The 22,959-nt window shown below is 39.8% G+C and overlaps 1 protein-coding gene across 1 annotated transcript in view; it reads right to left on the reverse strand.

Annotated features, from left to right (window-relative positions):
- celsr3 (cadherin, EGF LAG seven-pass G-type receptor 3) overlaps positions 1-22,959 on the reverse strand; it is a 107,279-nt gene that overhangs the window by 49,320 nt on the left and 35,000 nt on the right. The window contains 8 exon segments of the mRNA XM_051424460.1: positions 167-336; positions 1,681-1,806; positions 2,248-2,411; positions 5,067-5,224; positions 5,631-5,645; positions 5,929-6,017; positions 6,326-6,441; positions 9,379-9,601. Of these exon segments, the coding sequence (XP_051280420.1) occupies positions 167-336; positions 1,681-1,806; positions 2,248-2,411; positions 5,067-5,224; positions 5,631-5,645; positions 5,929-6,017; positions 6,326-6,441; positions 9,379-9,601 (1,061 nt within the window).

Below are 22,959 nucleotides of genomic sequence, written 5' to 3' on the forward strand. Positions count from 1 at the left end.
AAAAGTCCACAGTTATCTCAACCATGTCTAATTTGATAATATAAAACTATTGTAATTAATTTTTCAGAAATATACATCTATACAATGTTCAAATGCAGTGTAATACAGACATTAACAACTTTGGGTGACGATGTTAGTGTGTGTGTCTGTGTGTGTGTGGGCGCACCTGGAACAGCAGACTGGTGTACTGGCCAGCCTGAGCCTGCAGTAACGTCCCCTCTTGCGCTCTGGTCCTGAACACCAGGCCGAGGTACCAGGGCGTGGAGATGGTCACGTCGTTCTTTAGGTCCCACCAGAGGGCGCTGTTACCCAGGAAGCGATGGGGGTGTGGCATCACTGAGGTGAGAAGAATACAATGAATGAAAGGTACTGCAATATCCCGAACAGTCTCTGGATGTCACTGTTCTGAAACTGAATCCGTTTTTTTTTTGTAAAAAACACGAAATAATTAGTGGTTTGCTAGCTGAGGTGGTTAAGATGTCAACCATGACACACAACATCCCTGGTTTGTGTCCGTGTTTATTGCATGTCATTCCCAATCTCTCTCTCCCACCATTTCCTGTTTTCTCTGTACTAGCGACTATCAAACAAAGGCCAATAAATTATTGTTTAAAGAAGGGATTAAAAGGTAAAACATGACTTATGTTGCATCAAATGGTGTACACGTACAAAATAACCTGTGAACGTTTTTTTTTTCTGTTGAAAAAAAAAACACAACTTCATTTCATCCCCAAGTGCCTTTTGCTGTATGATTTCCCCCAAGATTTAAAGGTCTGTGCTCACAATCAAGACATGTCAGTAAATATAAATGACTTAAACTGTCATCTTGAGTCCATCTGGGCTACAGAAGGTCCACTTTTGTGTGTGGGATCACACAGGGTTTATCTAAGTCCAATTAAAAACAAGAAATAAAGCCAGACATCCACTGTGCAACCACTTGTTCACATGCTTAGTATAAAAACTATTCTCTGAGTTATGTACCTCTTTCTCATTCTCAGTGTGTGTCCAAATTCAAGTGAATGATCCATTTGCTCTTTTTCCTTCAGTCAATACCCTCACAGAGGTCCACACTCACTCACTCAACCATTAATCCGCCCACCCATCCATCCATCTATCCATCCATGAAAATGCATTCCACTAATACTCTCACTTTACTCACACACCAAAAGCCTACATCTGTGATGGCTCAGCACAAAATGAAGACTAAGTAGAACAGAGAAATAATGCTGCCTTGCAGAATGAGGCATTAATCTGAATGAATGAATGACAGCCCTTCTGAATCTGAACTACTGAAGTATTTAGGTGTGAAACAGCCAATTAAAGCAGCTACTGTTCATTTAACCAACATGTAAACAACATAGAACTAGTTTAAATGTGTTACCTGAAGCATTTTAACTTCAATCAGTTCAATAAGTCAATAATTAATTAATTACTGAGTTATTAGTATAATAAATGCTTTCAAATAAGACCACTGAAGAGTCATTTTGCTGCATTTTTAAAAACATCTCTCATCAGCACTAGCCTGAGACAGAAACTGACAAATATCTCAGCCATGGTATAATTGGTTATGATAATTACATCAAAATGGCACAATAAATGTGACATTGTTAAAGGTTGATGAATGTTATAAAAGCAACATGTAGGACCACAAGATGAAAATAAACTCATATAGACTCTCACCGTGGCTGCAGTCCTTCCCTCCGTACCCTAGAGGACAGTCACAGGAGAAAGTCTCCCAGCTCACCCTGCAGGTTCCTCCGTTCTGACACGGGTTGGACTTACAGAAGGGGAGCTTGGCACTGCAGCCTAAAAGGAGCAACAGTTAAATCATTCCCCAAAAATGTATCACCATGATGCATGAAACGAATTGCAGTGTTAAGCTGATAAATCATGATGTTAACATCTCACATTTTCTTGTCTATAAACACAACTTTGATTGTTTGCATTTTAAATGTTTCAAAAGTACCTCAACTTGATCAATTTAGCTCAAATTAGTTTGTGAGTGCATAACAATTAACACTGATGGGATAATGATGCTTATTTTTTTCAAACATCTTGTGAAATCATTTCTAGGAATCTCATTACAAAACAACACAATTACACTACTGTGGTAACTAATAGTCTGTAGAAACAATTTTGTCACAAATTACTTACTACATCCTTTAATTTCATATCACAGTCATAAAAAAACAATCCAGTTTAGCAGTATGCAGTAGTAGTAGTAGTTGTATGGTAAGCAGTGCTGACCGGCAAGCGTTCCATTGTTAGCAATAAATCCAGCCAAGTCAAGCGGCTTGTTGTCAATATGCAGCTCCTTCATGCAGCCAATAAACTCCCTGGTGCCAAACGGGAAGTTGTCTGGTACGTTGGGAACTCCGCCCAGAAACAATGGACCAGTCAGGTCCAGAGACCTGAGAGAGGGGGAGATAAACAGGAAGAGGAATAAATAAGGTGGAGAGGAAAGGGGGATAAAAGAGGAATGAAAGATTATCCCTCAAGGATGAAGGGCAGGAGAGAAGAGAGGGATGAAGGAAGACAAAGTAAGAAAGGGAAAATATTAAAAAAGAGGGTATGAGAGCGGCAAGGGGATTAAACAAACCCAGAGATTAAATGTGTCATCAGACGTATATGTCAAAAGGAACAAGAATCAGAGAACAACAGTGGATGTTAAGAAGAAATGAGATGATCATGATGATGTTGTTGAGGGTAAAAGTAGAAACAGCAGGGGCGAAGAGAGAAATTGAAAAGATTAGAAAGGAAAAGGAGACAGACAAAGAGGAGATTACATACGAGTTACAGCGAATATCAGAAGAGAAGAGGTGAAGGTAGATGACAAGGTAGAGGGAGAAAGGAGACATGAGCAATCAAAGGAGAGGAGGTAGATGTTAGGGGATTCCAACAAATATCAGAGTCGCAGGCATAAAAAGGAGACGAAAAACAGCAACGAAAAAAGGGAGCTGTGGAGGCAGCCGGGGAGGCAGATGAACAAACAAGAGATTAAGTGTGAGTTACAGCAAATATCGAGAGAGAGCGAGAATAAAGGCGAATGACAAGACAGATGGAAGACTGGTGGAGGGAAAGAAAACAGGGAACGTGAGGAGGACGACGTAGGGGACAGCAAATAACAGTTATGGGACTACTAGAAAAAACTAAGTGACAGAAACAGTTGTGTTGTCATTTTGAGAGTATTATCTTTCTTTTCCTCCAATGAGAGTTGGGGTTTTTCTTTTTTAGCTCGTTTTTGCGATGCATGTCACGTGCCGAGCTTATAGACGCCAGTGGAATATGAATCGAGGGAAGGCGAGGAGACAAAAGGCGCCGGAGTCGAACAAACAAGAGATTAAGTGTGTGTTACAGCGAACATCAACAGAGAGCGTCATTAGAGGAGGATGTCAAGACGGAGTAAGAGGAGGGCGAGCTGTTAATGGAGAAGGAACGGAAGATGAGTGTTGAAGCGTTAGTCTTTGGCCTTCCTCTTTGATCTGTCTTCTCTTCTCACACACTTAACGCTGACAGAACACAGCCAACGTGATTACAGCTTACAGAGGCGAGGCCAGACATCAACACTATGACAGGCGGCTTTTTGTATCTGTGTGTGTTATGCACTTGTTGGCATACATGCAGACATTTAGCTTGGTAGACACACACCACAAGCTGAAAACCTTAAAACTTTGACAAGGTCAAATAGAACTTAGAAGAGTCACACAAAAGAGAATGAGTGGGAGAGAGACAGAGGCAAACAGAAAGAGAGAGAGAGAGAGAGAGAGAGAGAGAGAGAGAGAGAGAGAGAGAGAGGTGAGTGAGGAGAAGAAATGAACATTAACACCCAGCTGGATGAGCCGATGAGTAACAAGACCATCAGAGAGATACAGACAGACACGTCAAACAGCCGTGCCTCATTAAAGCTTCAGGTCCCCATAGATTTCTCCTACAGCCCCCCTCATCACACCGATCTGACATTCCCCAAAAATCATTTTTAACAGCAACAGTCAAAGTTTTTGCAGGAGTTTAACAGATTAACAGAAGAGATTTGTTCTTAAATCAGCATTACTTTTCATTTTAAATCACTGATTAGCTTACAAGCCTGTTTGAACCATGCTGAAATTGTGAAATTGTGAATCTGTGAAGCTGATCTGATCACTGATGAACAATGTGCTGTTCCACACACTGACCGGCTTTATTGTGTTCTACTTAGTGAAAATTATCTTTGAATATCTGCCTCCAATCAGTCAGAGATGATGCTTAATGAAAGTTGTGTTTGCAAAGAATTTAGCACATTCTGTGTAAACACCACCCACAGCTCAGGGTCAATGACTATTCAGAGTCTTTCTGTTGCTGCACTGGAGATAGAGAGAGATTTACTTTTTTTTTTACAGAATTTAGCTGAGTACATGTGTTTACTTCACAAGCTTTTTTGAGTCATGGTTAGTTAATTCCATGATGACTTCCATATGAAACCGTGCTAGGACACACAAGGTGTCTTACAGGGTGCCAGTCTCTATGTATTACAGTATAACACTGCCTTTGGTGATCTTCAATTCAATCAATGTTATGATAGTAATCATGTACGCATAATTTTTACAAAATAATAGGATATGAATATTCTGTCTTAAACTACCAACACCTGCTTGCAACTTCTGTGACCATGAAAGGTAAAAGTGGTCGGCAGCAAAAGATATTTTGCAGTTAAAACCATGTGTAGCCTGGTAAGCATTAACTATATTAAAGCAAAGGAAGGTTTCTTGTTTTATAACCAACTCACTGATGTCTGAACAAATTATATTTTCCTTTCATTCACATTCAGTAGAGCCTATGGTTGTTTTAATATGTTGTAATGTTGTGATGTAGTTTTGTTTGTTAGACCCTTGATAGACAGTGTGTTCTTACTACACTTCATATTTGACGTTTGACATTTTCAAGATTAGTGGCCAACCGTCCTCTGACAGCAACTGTAATCGTATTATTATATAGATTATTTGTTGGTGTAATTTTCAGATGTGTGGAGCCCTCAAGACCCAAAAATCAACAGCAAAAAAGATGAACAGCTGAAAGAAAGATCAACTCACTTCTTGTTGCTGGTCTGTTTGCCTTGCGCAGCACAGCTGTAATTTCCAAGCTGCGTACCGAAGCGAAGCGACAAGGCTGTATCACAGTCGTCAACGCTCACCACAGCAATCTTCTCATCTGACGGACCCTGGGCCTCGCCACTCATACTGCGCTTCGGCTGAACACACATACACACAAAAACAAGATTGAATATACAGTCCAAAGAAACAAAAACCAAGAAACACCATGACACCAGACAACATGCAGAAAATAGAATAGCATTTAATAAATCTAGAGTTTGTGCAGTCAAAAGCGACACCACACAACACATCAGACTATATTCAGTATCTACACTGCTACTGCACATCATGTTAGAAAGAGAAGGGGGAAATTTGAGTTAGTAAGACAAGACACAACACAAATATGGGTAGGAAAATAATGGAGTAAATGCTGATAGACAACACATTCACTCTTCATTTACTGTTTGCTGGTGAAATAAACAAAGACAGAAAGAGAAAAAGAAAGAAGAACAAAACAAAGAAAGAAGAAGGTGTATGTGCACCCTGACACACACTCATACTCACATAGCGTGTAGCTGGCTGAGGAAAATGAAAGAAGATGAAGAAAATTAAAAGAGATGTGTGGCGTATATGCATGAGTGAAATGGTGACAGGCAAACGCCCACGTTACAGTATACACACAAACCCTTCAGCTCAATTCAAAGTGCTTTGTGAGAGAGAAACTTTTCTGCCAACACATCAGAAGTACAGTACAAGTAATCACAAGTAAAATGTAAAACTTCAAAGGATAACTTTTCAAACTGAGATGTGAGACACAAAATGGAAGATCAAAAGTGAGATCAAAAATCAAAAATAAACTCACCTTGTTGTAGTAGTGGATGTGAACTGTATGCCAGTTGCCATCGCTCACACCGCCAGGCAGGAAGGGACTCACCTGAGTGGACGATTCACCTGTAGGTAGACAGTAAAACATAAGCAGGCTGCTGTTAGGGGTCCGAGAGGTCACGTGTAGTAACTACTGATTTTGGAGGCAGTATGTCTGATACTGTTTGTTTGTGTTGGATACGGTCAGCATAGCGAAGAAGCAGGGGGAGCAGTACAACAGGATGGCACTTAAGCTGAAGTACTGTGTATCTGCCGTTTAATAATACACCATAAAGGAAGGACACACAACCTTTGAGAACAAAACCTATATATTATCTTTTGAATTAAATAAATACAACCACACACAATTACACATATAGATATAGATATAGTACCTGTGGAATATTTGAGCACCACTTGTCCTTCTTGGATCTCCAAGGCGATGAAGTCATGTTTCTCATTGAAGCGTCCATTATAGAAAAGAAGACCAGTATTCTCCAGGGTGGCAAAACTACAATATGCACACACAGAGAAACACATGTCCATAACAAGTTTATCGATAACTATAACATATGCATTGTGAGTATATATCAACTGTACATCTTTACATTGTTGTATCCTGAAAATATACATTACAAATAAAATGAAACTGTATAACACATTCGTGCATTTTCAAAAGCGATTGTTAGCTCTGGTTTGGTTAATGTAACATTTGACCCTGACACAGTGAGCCGTACAATAACTGATTTCACATGGCAAAACAAAGCTCCTACAAGCCTCTTCATACAGGCATAGTGTGGAAGAACAAAAGATATTCAAACAGCAGCACAGTTCAGAAACCATATTGCTGCAACCTTCCACACCCTCCAGCTGCTCAGAGTCATTCAATAGTCTATTTTCCAAAGCAAGGCCCGGGGGATGTGCTTAGGCCAAGGTTGCCATGTTTACACATTCTGATCAAAAGCACTGTTAGTTTTTTGATATTACAGCACAGATGACAAATCTTTTCTCCTGGCAACAAGACGCTGATTCCCACCAAAATAAATATCCGCTTTAAAAAATTTTCTGCATCTTAAAATGTTTTGAAACTAAATGTCTTGATTGTTGCTTTATGAACTGGTGGCTCAAACGTAAGGACAATATTCCTGCTCATTCTTATTTAGTGTTGGCATTTTACATCCTTGCTTTAAGCATCCACCAGGGATCAATATGGCTGTAACAACAGATGCGTTACTGCAATACAGCAGTGTTAGGAAATGTACTGTGGTGAAGAGTATGCTACCACCATTTCCATCAGGACAATTATATACCCCTGTTATCTGAGAATGTTGCCATTGTCTAAAATAAGCCCAGGGTTATTCAATATCAGACATGTGTCTTTCTTGCATGGCCCTGCTGTAGTTCCCACTGCACCCAGCATGCTTGTAATATGTAGCTGTAATCTCTTCAAGCCACCAGAAATAGTGCAACCTGAGCTTTTGTGAAGCAAAGGCACAGAGAGGCTAAAAGTGTAAATAAAGGCAAAGAAGCATATGTTCAATATGTCTGTTATGGTTAGTGCACTTGTTGTTTGTGATATTTATTAGTTGAGACAGATGAACTGCGTCAAAAAAAAAACATTTAATATAAGGTGACTTTTTCTCTTATCAAAATTCTGCAGTAAGGATATACAGTTTATATATATTACTCATATTTCTCAGTTCTCAGGCTACAGCTACAAAAACTTCTGAATCAGCCTGCAGCTTTTGGGTGATAGATGAAACTGGAAAATCTTTTGCAGTGGAGAAATAAAATGCTCTGGGAGAAAGTGAGTGACATGAATAATGATGAAGTCCTGTTTGGCCCTGATGTGAAAATCTGGACAAGGGATGTAGCTGGCAGCAAACAGGACACTGGCAACTGGCATACAGTTCACATCCACTACTACAACAAGGTGGGTTTACATTTGGACTTGAAGCTTGCTAAATAAAGTTATATATTGCATGGATCTAAGTGTGGGGAAATCTTCACTTTCAGTCTTGGTGCCCTAGAGAGTTGATCCTGTTGAGCAAGGATGAAGCTCCCAGATGTCAATGTGTTCAACTGAATGGTGAGCAGGGCAGTACTGAAAAAGATCATACAGTATTGTTCTGACTTTCCCAAGGTTGATTGTCGTTGGGAAAGAACATTGCTTTACTTTCCTTGCCCAGATTTCCCCAACTAGTTTGGGAATCTTAACTATCAACTACCATCACTGCTGCCAACGTTTTCCCACATTGGAGAAATTCTACCACAAAACCTTTTAAATGTTTTTAAAGTGAGCTGCTTTTCAACAAAGAAACAGTTACATCACGCATTCCTTGACTTATAATCACCGACCTGGTGGTCACAAATCAATGAAACCAATCACATGTGGTGCCTTTACACACTGACAATGCACTGAGGTTCATTTGGCAAGAATACCATGACCTCAGTGTCTCATAGCAACCACCCCATGCCATATCAGCCTAGCAACAACCCCATGGGCAACGTCACCTTAGCAACTATCATAAGAAGACATCTCCCATGGCAACCATCCCATACCCCCGCCTGACCACTCTTAAGGACCACTTCAGATCTCCCATAGACGACCACTCGGTATGTCAAGAGGCGAAGGAGCAGCAGGGAAACGATGGTGGTGGGTGAGCAAGACAAAGACAAAGGACCTAAAGTAAGGAGACGATCACTGACCTTGGCAGTAACACGCTGTTACATTATGCCAAGATGTAAACACTATATGTAAACAAAACAAGCCTAGAGGCTGTGGCAAGGTAGTGCACCAAGAAAATGCAGTGAATTTTGGACATTTTAGCTTTTACTCAAATTTGATTGATAAACTGGTAAAAAACAGTGGACTGGTAACTGGGGGGATTACTTTTCTTTTACTCAGTTCTGACTGAGTACAAGGGACGAGACAGAGCATAGGACCAAGAGAAATGCAGGATTTGCCTTTAAAGCCTTTGCTGAAACATGCAAGACTAAAAGAGGATAATACTGTGATAGGATGTAAGATAAGAAGAGAGAGTGGAGAGAGAGAAAGCAAAGGAGATGTTACTGAAACCAGTAAATTAACAGATGAAAGAAGAGAGGAAAAACCACACTTCTCGCTGGAGAGAGAAGTGGAGGCAGCAGAGAGTGAAACCATTTATAATAGGATCGATCTCTGAGACAGAGATGAAATAAATAGATTAAAGCAAAGAGGAGAGAGATACTCCGTAAGAGGAAGGGAACTGAGAATCAAAGAGGTGTGGTTATGGATCTCTGTCTGAGTGCAACTGGATGATGAGAGATGGAGGCTCAAAGAAAGAAAAGAGGGAAGGAAGAAAGAAAAAGAAAATCAAAACAAAAAAATGACATCTAAATTGTCAAATACAGAAATTTAGACAAGGGAAAGAAAAGATAAAACTTTCAGGTTACTCAATCTACTCACGTTAATGAGATGGACAAGTGAAATCTTTGTCTGAGGCCCCGGAACATGACAAAGGACTTTGGTGGGAAAGACCGGGCAGTGACTGTGCAGTATGGACGCTCATAGCCTCCCGCAGGACACTCGCAGCGGAAACCTCCACCTGAAAGCTCCCGACACGTCCCTCCATTACGACACACACCTGGCACACACCTGCCCTGCCGCCGGTCAAACTCACATCGATCACCTGGGAGTTAAAAATATAAAGAATGCATTATTTCAGGTGAACCTTAGTCAGTATAACAACAACGGTCACATTAAATCACAATGATAATGGAAAATCTAAAATCTCTGCCTCTGTAGTGATCAGTGATCAAACTAATTAAACCAACAGGAGTATAGGATATAAAAACACAACTCATATTCCTAATAAAAGTCCCCTTTACAAGGAAAAGCTGGTTGACAGTTGCGTCGTGTATTATTTTAACAAAAAGCCCACAAATAATAATGAATTATTTCCACAGTCATATGTTATACTGTACACATAATACACATGCAATTTATTAGAATAAAGATAAGGATTTCCAGCCAGTCCAAAAAAAGACAGATTTTCCCTTCAGTATCTGGACAGATTTGCCATTTTAGTGCTTGTTCCACAGAGGCTTCAGGCAATTAATTTTCATAAGCTCTGACCTCGCTGAGCTCACTGGCAAGTCCATCAAAACAAACACATGCTGTGCAACAAAGCATTGTTCCAACCCACAGAGCTTTACTTTAAATTCCAGTCAAGATCCTGAGGTTTACACACAGAATTTAAATTATGTTTGAGAAAAAATATTGTCATGATTTTAATATTTTACTCATTAGGCTATAAGCATGACATACTAAAGTTAAATGACGCACAAGGGGGGTACTGAATATGTATCATACAGTATGGAAAAACATGTTTTATTACCCACACACAATATATTTGAGCAATACTTCTCTCTTCTTGAGGAAGGAGTTTTCATTTCTCATCTCTTGTATTGCCAACTTAGAAAACACTGCTACTGCCAAAGTAAAACATCAAACATGCAACTATGTATTGAATATATCTTTTATATATATATTTATATAGTTTGTTTGTTTTTTGTTTTATGTGCATTATGAAAATAGGCAAGGCATAAAAAGCTGGGGTTTTACTCAGTACCATCCAAAATCTGTCAGTCATCAGTGAGCAGATCAAAGTAGTTAGGTGGAAATATTATGAAGCTCCCAGTGTTTCCTTTATATTCACCGCTGCTCCAAAATGATGAGCACTCCCCCTAAAACGCACCACAACCAATATCAATAGGCTACTAATAATATTCACTCGCACACTGTGCAAGCACAATAACATCCTATGGTTGACTAACTCCCTATCTCCTCATTCTTCAAAGGACATCTAACGTTATGTGAAAGGTATTTTTATCCCAAATGTCCCAGATGTCTGATCTTATATTAGGTAGCATACATGCATAATAAAAATCACAATAACATCATCTTATTTTGCAAGAAAAAAATATCTCTAATGTTTAAGTGGTAACACTGTACACAAGATCCTGAATCCAACCAAAATACAAGTCAGGAACAAAACTCACTCACTCACTCACTCACTCACTCACTCACTCACTAATGCTGATGAAGCAGTGAGTTAATGAACCACAGTGATAATATCTGTGAATTTGCATAATGGCCACTTTCTTAATGAATAGTTAGTTACTTGCTACAATGGAAAACCCACTATCTTATAATTTGGTCCATATCATATTGTGTTACTAATTTAACCCCTAGTTTTTCTAGTTTTTGACACTATTCTGGTTTCTTAGAACAAAGGCAATGACTTAAATGTCATATTAAGTTTTATATTACTTTATTTATTCACTTTATTTTAGTGCCCACATTAGAGAACAAAGAAAAACCCTCTCAAGTTTATTATATGTCACATGTAATTATTTAAGGCACAATAACAGTGTAAATGTAATGTAATGTGTTATGTAATCAGTTGCTCAGGTAATGTTTCTGATCAGGTCACTCTTGATGGTGCAGGAGTAGAAAGAGGAGGATAGAAGAGTTGTGTCTGTTGGTTTGCTCGTCAGGAAGTCGAGGATCCACATAGACAGTGGAGTAATGTTGGTTGTGATGATTGTTGTCATTCCCTTTGTCTGCAAAAACCCCTACTGTGCTTTACACCTGATCTGATTTATATAGAGCAGATACAGAACAGGCTGGGGTGAAGCTGATCATGTCATATTGGGTGCCAGGTCGATGTTACGTCAATGTCGTAGAGAAGGCTAAGGAGTGTTGCTGTTACTGTCTGGATTTTTTGCTGCTTCTTTCATCCTTATCTTTGCCATCTCTTTTCCTCTTTCTGGTTACTCCAGGAAGTGGGTCCTCCTCTTCCCCTGAAGCATTCGCATCACTGTCCATACCTATGAGGCTAAGGCTATCGATAGCGTCATCACAGCAGCTGTCTGAGTCGCTATCTGCGAACTCATCCCACCACCTTAACCTTTTGCAGCTTCTCTCCTCATCCTCATCCTCATCATCCTCCTCTCGAGATCGCCATCTTGATACTCCAAGCAGTGGGTCTTCTTCTTCAGTCTGCTGGTTGATTTCCATATCAGTGCCAGCATCTGGGTGAACATCCTCCATATTAGGATTATTCATGTTGTTATCAACATTAATGTTGGGGTCAAGTTCACCCGGCCCCTCAATGGCAGCAATATCGTGCCCCTGTGGGAAGTTCATGGCCACTGGTCCAACGACCTCCAATACTGGTTGACCAAAGAAGATAATGATGATATGCGTCACTACATGTCCGTCCCCTTGACCGTTCATTTTCAGGGAAAGTCACAAAGGCAAATTGTGCGTGAAGTAGGTGTGTACACTGAATACAGGGGAGCTGGTCTGTAAATCTACAGAGCAGTTACGAACTTGTGGTAGTTTAAAGAAAGACAAGTATTTTTGAAATATGTCTCTTCTTGGAAAATGTGCCGTCACTGAAGAGTTTTATTTGGATATAATCTGGATATAATCCCAGAAGCAGAGTAACCTATATGGGTGAAGTCATTCCTTTCTGATGTCATCAGAACTTTGACAAAATGAGGATTCCATCACCCTTGATCCATTGGCACCATGTATCACCATGGCAACAGTTGTAATCTTTTTTCACAAAACAACATTGAATGATGTCTGATGGGGTTTTCGGGGGGGGATTTTAAGGACTAGGCCAAAATTGTTCAAATCGACGGGATTCAGGAGATTTTGACGACTGACAACGGCTGCATGTTAAGATGCTGCTACCGAAGGTCTAGCTCCTTCAAACCTCTCTGCGTTTGTTTTAATCTGTTTTCGCCTTTATATCTGAAACACATATTAACTAATACAGAAAAGGTTATGGGAAAAGGAAAAGGGTTTGGATTAAAGAGAAGCGGACCTTAAGGACGATCCACCCAGCCAGGTCGCCTGGACCGGACCAGCTCCAACACAGTGGGTTCTGTATGACCCTGGTAGGAGCCATGCTGGCCCAGCTTGGAGTATTGTCCGGTATGGACAAAATGGGACTCAGGCTGGCCAAACAATGGGAAATCAGAGACTGTTATGCCCACATCTTTACAGAGACCTGCTCCATCAACATCCCAGATCAAGCACTCGATGGGAGGACCCATATATTGATTTATTTGATATTTTTATTCTTTGATTTTGATTATCTAAGTGCTTATATGAAGGAGCAGCAAAATTTCATTTCGTTACACAACCTTGTGTTGTATAATGATAAATAAATAAGCTTCCTTGATTCCTTGATTTATGTCACTTCAAACTTATTTCCCATAAAATTGAATTTTATCATTATCTGATGAAAACACAGATTAAAGAGGTACTCCATCCTAAAACATGTTTCAGCTGTAAACTAAATTATATGATTGTACTGTGATGAAACACATCAATGCTGGTGTTATATTGACATTTTTACCAAATGTATTAAAATGGACATTTCGGGGGTTGAAAATGGCTCAACATGCCCCCTGCTGACACAGAGTCGACCATTTGGAACTACATTACCTCATGACATTTATATAAAAAAGCGTGCTAACACTATCAGAGGAGGGCAGCCTACATCTCCCACCCTCCACTTTGAGTGGGAGTCCGTGAAACTGATGAGCTTATTTTCAAATTTCAATGGTTGTGTTTAGATGGCTGTACCGGAATGATAGTCCCCCCACAGACAAACACACATATCAGTGTTAGCCGCTCTGAGCCATTGGCTTAGCTATAACACATGTACCACACGGAATATGCTTCGAGTGACTGTAAAAGCTCCAGTGGACTGTCTGTGTTTCCAGCACAGAGACTCTGACAGCAGCTGCTCTTGGCTGGTTAGCTCTTACTACCAGTTCGCAGTTCCTGCTACACTGTTGTGGTCAGTCTGTCAATCACTCTGGATGGTGTCGAGACCATGTCACCGTCCTTTGCAGGTCTCTGATGCATTTTTTAAATTTGTTGAGAGGGAGGGAGCTAGCAATATTGATGGGTGTGTGTTACACTTTGTAGGCTCTGTGAGTATTTTTTGATTAGCTGCTCTAGCTTTTCCAACTTTTGAATATGCCAATAATAATGGTCCAAAATGATGTCAAATTACATATTTAAAAAATTTCACATAAAATCCTAATCACTGCTGCTGTAAAGGTTTTAGGGGAAACTCTGGGCTCCACAAACAAACAGCAGAGAAGTTGACCATGTATTTTAAGTTATTGTGACATTTCAGTTATACATTCAGAAATGCAATCAGCTATTTACAGTTGGTTTGAGGGCCCTCAGTACGCTCTACAAAGGTTGTGTTATGTCCCTTGAGGGTCTTGTGTAGGTTTTGAAGAAGGATACTTAACGTGAAGGTGTTGGAACTGTCCCAATCTATAAAACTGTGGGTTTTTTTTCATGTCAGCAGCTTAACAGAGTGCTGCTGGGTTTCTTTCCTATCCGACAGTGAACTGCATTCACCGCTTTGGATGCAAATTAGTACTTGATTAGATGGTAGAAGCAGCAGGGTGCTGATTCCTGAGGAGCAGGAGTAAGAGCAATATAGAGGACAAACTTTCACCATCCCTCAGCTGAACAGGGAATAAAAAACAACAAAATTAGAGTTGACAGCGATAAGATATTCAGTGTACAGTATTTGGAAGTGTACTTATGCAGGGGAAAGGGGGGTATTTTCCTGCCGACTGCGATTCTGTTGCTTTATAGGTGTGTGGAAAACAAAAAAACAACACAAACAAATCTGCAGACAAGAATAAACACAGAGTTGGCTGCCAGTCAAACGAGCGGCAGTCTGAAGTGTCTCAGGAGGCAGAAACACCCACGCAACATGCACACACACACACACACACACACACGCACACAGTATACACACAATCACCCACATAAAAGGTATGTAGGAGTAGATGCTCACTCTTTCTTTTTGGGTTTCACCTCTCCTTGAGCATATTTGGACACACACACTGTCTGACATTTAGCAGCTGCATGCAGAAACACCCACACCCAGTGCCCTCCATATAAACAGAGCAGACAGGGTTTGAAACTAGCCTCAAGACAGATGGCTCCTTAAGGACCCACTTTAGAACCTGCTGACGGCTCCAAACACACACACACACACACACACAAAGATAACACATAAACAAACCAAAATGCATACACATTAATAATGGATGCAACACAGATTTTTTTTTCTTAAAAAAAACAAATACACATTAAATCTCCGTCTCTTTCTCTCTCATACTTAAATTTTGTAATTTCTCTCTCTCTCTCTCTCTCTCTCTCTCTCTCTCTCTCTCTCTCTCTCTCTCTCTCTCTCTCTCACACACACACACACACACACACAGATCATTGCCCCTGCCCTCGAGGCTGTCGGGTTTTACCATGTAGCTGTTTCTGTTGGCACATTGTTTGTGCTGCTTTAGATGCCAAAGTACCCACTGGCAGAGTGCTCACATCTTACACACACACACACACACACACACACACACACACACACACACACACACACACACAAACACACACACAGATGACGTACTGCAGTTGTAAGTCAATACAAGCCTTCACCTTTCCTCATGATCATTTGGACACAAATATTATCTGACACACACAAGACATGGACACACACAGACAATCTCTCACACACAGTCAAAACACAGCCACACACACACACACCCGAGGGCAAGTCATGACCACACACACAAATGCACAAGTCACACACACACAGACACGCTGAGGGAAAAGCTGTAAAAGCACACACACCGTGATACTGATACTGAGTATCTATGACACATACAACACACACTGAACCCCACGGTGTGATGTATTAAGTGGTGAAACACTTTTACAATAATAAAAAGGGATAAACTGCTTGAATTACCCTCCCATCAGTCCTTTCCTTCATCTCTCCATCATCCATCTACCCTCCTCCCTCCTACATGAGAGGGAAGCAAACTGCCAAAACTAAAAGCGCTGAACTTTGAAGACAGCGAGCAAAGGAAGCTTTTATTGCACTCATTTTTCTGACCTTGCTTTCAAGCATGTTCTGCACTCAAACACATGTCCCTGCACACTCTAAAATCTTTACTTTAATTGCTTAGTGCTTCCATTATTCGAGCGTTATCAGTACTTTTGTCAAGCTTCCATAGTTTTCTAAACTTTATACCCCTTCTTACCTCATTTCAGCAATTCTGGTATTTAATAATTAATCCCATAGTCTAACACCTCCTTCCATTCAAGGATCTGCCTGTTTCATTACAATTACAAATAATCTGCTTATTTTCTCTCTCCTGCCATCCAAACATGTTTCCATCCATCACGCTCACTTTACAGTTTATTCATTTGTCCGTCCTACTCTTCATCACTCTATTTCCCCACACCACATCTCTCCTAATGCCACAGGGCAGTTGAGATCTGCCAGTTATTGGCTGACAAACATACTCTCTAACACCATCAAATCACCCCGAGGAGCACACACACACACACACACACACACACACACACACACACACACACACACACACACAGCGAGAAACCCAGTCACACACCATGCTCAGCTAACAATAGCCCAAGGACATTCAAATTATCACATCTGTCTGTCCTTGTTTAGCTTTCTCTCATCCTCTCTCCCCTCTCACATTCAACATATACTTCTATGTAAGTGCACACAACAGGGAACCAATTAAATAGGGAAACACATACACACACACACACACACACACACACACACACACACACATATGCACTCTAACACAGCACAATTTCCTTACCTTTGTCTGTTGCGCTCATTCATCCGTACAGACTCTCTCATTAATATTAAAATAAATAAATAGACATTAATACTCATGAATTATGCATGCGGTAAGACTTAAACACACACACACACACCTACAAATATAAATGCTGGTTCATTATGCACACCCAGTTGCGCACAGGTTGAGAGACTGGCGGGAAACACATTGACGATAGAAGACACACCCATCCATGCACACCCACAGCATCAAAAATAAGAACTGCAAAGAAAAAACAACAACACACACACAAACACATACACTAATTAGAGGAAGGAAAGCAGAGCAGGCATGATCTCCGACTGACTCAACGATAGTGTTTTCCCCCTCCTCTTTTCCCCAAAGGGGAAGGCCCCCTGATTATCAGTGATAAGAAACACATTTACACACACATATATGGAACAGGACAGAGCGTCACTTTAAGTGCGTAATTCCTCATTCTGCTCAGTCTCAGCGTTAAGATGCACAGGGACACAAAGGTCAAGCGATTACTAAACAAACCGTCCGATAGAAAGATAGAGCTTTAAAACTCCATACACAAACACCTGAAAGCCCTTCATGTACACACACACACACACACACACACACACACACACACAGATGGCTTTTTAATGAACACACCAGAATGGAAACACCCAGACACACAAGATACTGCTTAATGCATCGACACAGTCAAACAAAGAAGCACACACACCCACATACAAAGCTCACCGTGCACGCATCCCACTGGTGGAACATACATTTCTTCATGTACTGCACTTGTACTTGATCATTTTCATTACAGGCTACTTTATACTTAATTACATCCACTTAACCAACCAGTGCTGCATTGGTTTTTTTCAATGAGCTGAATTGTTTAGTCTATAAAATGTCAGAAAACACACAATTCACAAATTGAAGCTCAAAGTAACATCTTCATGTGACATCTTCACGTTGCTTGTCAATCAACAGTCTAAAGCCCAAAAAATAACTTTACAATGATATGAAACAGAGATAATCAGCAAATTTTCACTTTGGAAATGTTGAGCAGTGAATATTTTGACTTCTATTTGTTATGGAGCACTTTTACATTGTGGGATTTCCTGCTTGATTTAACGTAAATCAACTAAATTTTCACAACCAACGCGTCCACAAAAAAACGTCCACTTACACACACACAATCCAAAATACACACCAGAAGTCTGAAAACGCCTGACCATTCTCTGCTTACATCTTTCCTTTATTGTTTAAAAGCAGAGCACTATTTCCATTCACTTCCTTTATCTTCCTTCCTTCCTTCCTTATCTATCTCCCACCCTCCACGCTATATACAAAGCGCTCCCCACTTTACTGTTCCTTTCTCCTTCCTCCCATCACCTCTTTCAATATCTTGCAATTTCTCTTTTATTTTCTTCCTCTCTTCTTCCTCTATGCCTGCCTTAATGCATTCACACCACCCCTTCATTCACGCAGATGTTTTATTCATCAAAGCCAGTATTATTCAACCACCCCCCCGGCATCTTAGTTTGCTCCGCCCTACCTCCCACCCCTTTGCCCCCCCTCCTCCACCCCAACACATGCTACATCCCTAGAGGCCAATACACTCCTAGTCGCTTCCCTCTTCCCGCTCCTCTTGTCTTTCCTCTGTAGGTCTCACTCTTGCTCCCTTGTTTGGTGATCTTTTTTCCTTATACACCCCCTCAACAAAAAAGGTACCTTCAAGGGTAATATGGCTTTTGAGCTCTCAGTAGATGTTTAATGACCAGAAATGTCCTCATTTTAGTGAAGTAGTAATCTTTAATGTTTTCACATAGAGAAAATCATCCTCAATTAATTTTACTAAATTCAAACCATATGCCGCGAGAGCTTCTCCATGTGCTGTTCTAAATACTCCATCTAAAGTAGCTGTTTCTAAAGAAAAACCCCTCTGGTGTACAGAAAGTAATGTATTATACCAGTTATGGTTTTGAAAAAACTGACAAAAAACTGGGTAGTTAGCATGAGAAGCAATAGCCACCGTGGCTGAACAAAGCAAAGATCGCCGCATACAGAAAGTAGAGCAAGTAAGAAAAATAACTCATAGTCCCACCCACTGACTGACCTCTGACCAAAGTGAAGCATCACGATGACAGTTTAACAGATTAATATTTTGAAATATAAAAAGACAAATCAAGATGAGCAACCCTATGTCCTTAACTTCTTTTAATAGTAAACCATGTTCTACCAGAGCCATGGAGAATTTGTGATCCTGATTTGCTAGATGGCAGAGGTGGGATGCCATTGTCACAGGTAAGCTAGATGGCAGAGGTGGGATGCCATTGTCACAGGTAAGTCTCAAGTTAGTTAGTTAGTCAAGTTGGGCTATCAAGTCCCAAGTCAAGTTCAAAGTAAAGACCAATAAGCCCCAAATCAAATAAAATCCTAAACTTTATGTTTCATGTCCTAAACAAGTCTAACAAATCCACCTTTTCCTATTGCTTGCTTGTGATTTGCTATTGTTGGATTGATTCAAAGTAAATTTTTTGTGAGTAAAATGAATAGTTGATTTGTTGCACACCTTTTTTAATAGATAATTTAGGGTTTGGAGAGGATATTAAGCCATTCTTCATTTCAATATATTTCATATTCAACTCCAAAGGCCATAGAAATTGCAAGGCACTGGTGTGAAAGTGTGAAAGTCAAAGTGGAGTTGCACATATTTTGTAGTTGAGTCATTATCATCATTATTTTCAAATAACACACAATTGTTGGGGTTCAAAATAACTTAAAGCTGAATTGCTGCTGGTCTCAGGTGTTAAAGGCTAGAGCTTCAAGATATGAATAGTGACGACGTCATCAGATGAAACCGTCCCACTGATCATTTCTGTTCATCGTTTATTAGTTGTTGTCGATTTGTATTTGGATTATATAATTTGTCTCTCTGCTTTGTCTCTGTCCATCGAAGGAGATATAAGTTAAAAAACACAAATTCAAAATTAACTGAACAACATAAAACATTTGATTTTAGAGGATTGCAGCTTTAAATGATTCTGTACTAAAGTGACTCTATGTGGAACCATTCGAACATGATGCAGTGAATGCATTTCTAATTGTTAGTTCTTCACTTATTCACTTTTTAAACTTTCACTTTTTAAACTTCTTATACTTGCCCCCTCATACACAGTCTTTCTCTACTTCCTTCCCTGACTTAACATCTCTCTACTTCCTTCAGGCGTCTTTGTTTTATTTTTCAGTATTGTTTGTTCTTCCTTTTTTTCCTCTCACTCCTCTCCCCCTTTTATAACTTTTTGTTTTATTCTCTTTCTAGAGGTCTTTTTACAGCTCATCTTAATGTTCCTTTTGTTCTGGCCTTCTGTCATTTATTTCAGTCTCTCTCAAACTTGTTTTATTCTTCTAGTTTCCTTCCTGTGCTTCTACGTACCTGTTTCTGTTTTTCATTTTCACTTTATTTCCCTTCCATAAAAGTCTCTATCTGCCTCAAAGCTTCTTTTCACTTATTCAATCTCCTGCGTCTTTCTGCTCCATGCTTTCCATTTTTTGATGTGCTCTTTTTCCCCATTTCCACTTTCATCTGCCTCGATCTCCCTCACTATCCTTTTTTTGCCTGTTTTTTTTGGGGGGGCTTTTTTCAAAAGATTGGATCATGGATATTGATAACCATCACCTCCCACATTTATTGTCGATTCTCTTTAGCTTTCTCTCTTCACCCTGCAACCTTTCCTTTTTAACTATTTTGTACTCCCACCTTTCTTCCTTCTCTTTTCTATTCCTCCTTTTCTACTACATAAATCTTTTTTTTTACTTGAAAGGTTGAACTTTTTTCTCCAGTTTGTCTCCAAACTTGTCCAATTCACACTGATTACTGTTCAGCATAATCAGATATTTACTTTTCATGTAAGGGTGCTCTCACACCTAACCTGTTTGGGTTGGTTAAAACAAACTCAGGTCCATTTGCCCAGTTAGTGTGGTTTGTTTGGGCTGGTATCAATCGAACCCTGGTGTGGACCAAATAAACCAACCTCAGGATATTATGATAGCAGATATATGATTTTAATGAATGATGATTTCAAAAGCTAAACCACAAATAAATCCATCTGCTGATCGTGAAATTTGTTCAGGAAGCGATCTTATAAATTATAGGCTATGTATATAAAAATAATTTGGTAACCGTGGTAACAGGTATGCAGGTCAGAGCGGGTATTTTCCCTGATTAATAGGTCAAAAGCTGTTAAACTGCTGTGCTTGTGTCCTACCCTGTGTACTTTGTCAGTTCAGTCATTCCTTTAAAAAGTGTGACAGCAATCACACAGTATAAAGCCCCAAATAATTACTGCACAAGACTCTTTGCTCTGAACAAAGGTATATTGTACATCCATTATGCAACCTAGTCGCTTGTTGACTTTTGCATAGACCAATGAGACAAAGATCTGCAAAGAACAGTATCTGATGGAAAAACATTGTTTGCTGAATAATATTCATTATTGCCCTTAAAATGTCTCCTTTGTTGACTTCTGCAAGCCTGGCTGTTGATTAGACTTCAAGGCATCCTGATATTCTGTGTCTCTGCACTAGGATACTCCTCCACAATGGTTACTGTTACCCTGTGCCTTCAAAATCATACCTTTCATGGTTAGAAATTCTGTTATCTTGAGCAACAGTTATGCCATCTAAGATTTGCCTAGCCACAAGTGATAGAAATGACTTCAACAAATGTCAAACTTAGCTGACAAAAGGTTGCAGCTCAGCATCAGGAACACATTTCTAATATTGAGCACATTCAAAGTACTATACATGTAGCTCTTGAAACTGTTATATAGGTGTGGTCAAAATACCACAAGAACAACTTGCGCGCTGTGATTACGGGAACAGCATTAACTTCTAATTCTTTATGTGACATGCATATCTCCCACAAACACCACAGAGGGGCCTGAGGTTCAATCTTCGCCTCCCTCTCTTTCCCTCCCCTCGTTCTCTCCAACTTATCTCCCCAAAACTAATTTAGTCTCCTCTTCCCTTCCTCTCACACTGTTTAATGCATTTATCCCACTCAACTCAGCAAATCATGTCCCCTGCAGTGTATTTTTTCATATAACATGCACATTTCCAAATCATGTCTATTATGTATTTAGATATCTCCATTTCCTGTACTTTCTATCCTCCTACACAACTTGCGCTCATCCCAAAAACTAAGCGGTCTCATTGCTCTGGCTGTTTGCACCACACACTGTTTTTTTCACTCTCCACAAAGTAATTCATTCTCTTTGCGTGTCCTGCGTGTTTTCTCTCTCTAACACACACACACACACACACACACACACACACACACACACACACACACACACACACACACACACACACACACACACATATTCATGCATGCACAACCAGAGCCAACACTCCACTATTTTTTAATTCCCCCAAAGTAATTTTGTCTACCTCTCTTTTACTTATACACATACACAAATATACACACAAATACACACACCTCATTTCCTGTTACCCATTCCTCAACTAATTTGGTCTCGTTCTTACAAACACACATTCATCCATTCTATTAATGACCTCTAAAATTAATGTTACTGAGACGTCTGAATCCATCCTATACCATTATCTCTCTCCCTCGTTCACCCCCTCCACTCTCAGCCTGGTTTTATCTTACCAACAAAACACAGGCCTCATCTCTCTCATTCTCTCCCAGTCACTCTTTTTTCTCTCATCCCTCACTTTCCTTCTGTATTTTCCAATGCCCTTATTCTCCTAACTTCATCTTTTGCATTATATATCTTGTCTTTTTTTACAAAGTGATCTTTAATCCACTTTTTAGGACCTCACATTTTTCCTCAAATGCTGTCACTGTCTTATCACCCAAGAGCTTGTCTCTAACATTCGTTTTCTCTGAATTTCTCAATTTTCACATTGTGTCTTATCAGTCCAAAACTAATTGAGTTTTCATTCCTCTTTTTCCCCTGCAAATGTGCCAACTTTAAATGACTCCATTCTATACACAGTACATTGTCATATCATATGCTGCCATGTTGTGATTCATTTTACAGTAATTAGCTGTGCAATTGTATAAGTTACATGCTATCAGTTAAAGGCTGATTAATTCCTTCATTTAGTCCTTCATTCTTAAATGACTTGTGTTTTTACACTTAAAAGTTTTGTATAACTATATATGTCTAAAAAGTATAAATGAAATAAAATGTAAATACGTCCACCTCAAATGTTGATTGGCAAAAGAAAGTCCTGTTGCTTCTGTCTTGGAAAAAACTATAAGTCCAATAGA

This window comes from Dicentrarchus labrax, unplaced genomic scaffold (genome assembly GCF_905237075.1).
Source record: "Dicentrarchus labrax unplaced genomic scaffold, dlabrax2021, whole genome shotgun sequence".
NCBI lineage: Eukaryota > Metazoa > Chordata > Actinopteri > Moronidae > Dicentrarchus > Dicentrarchus labrax.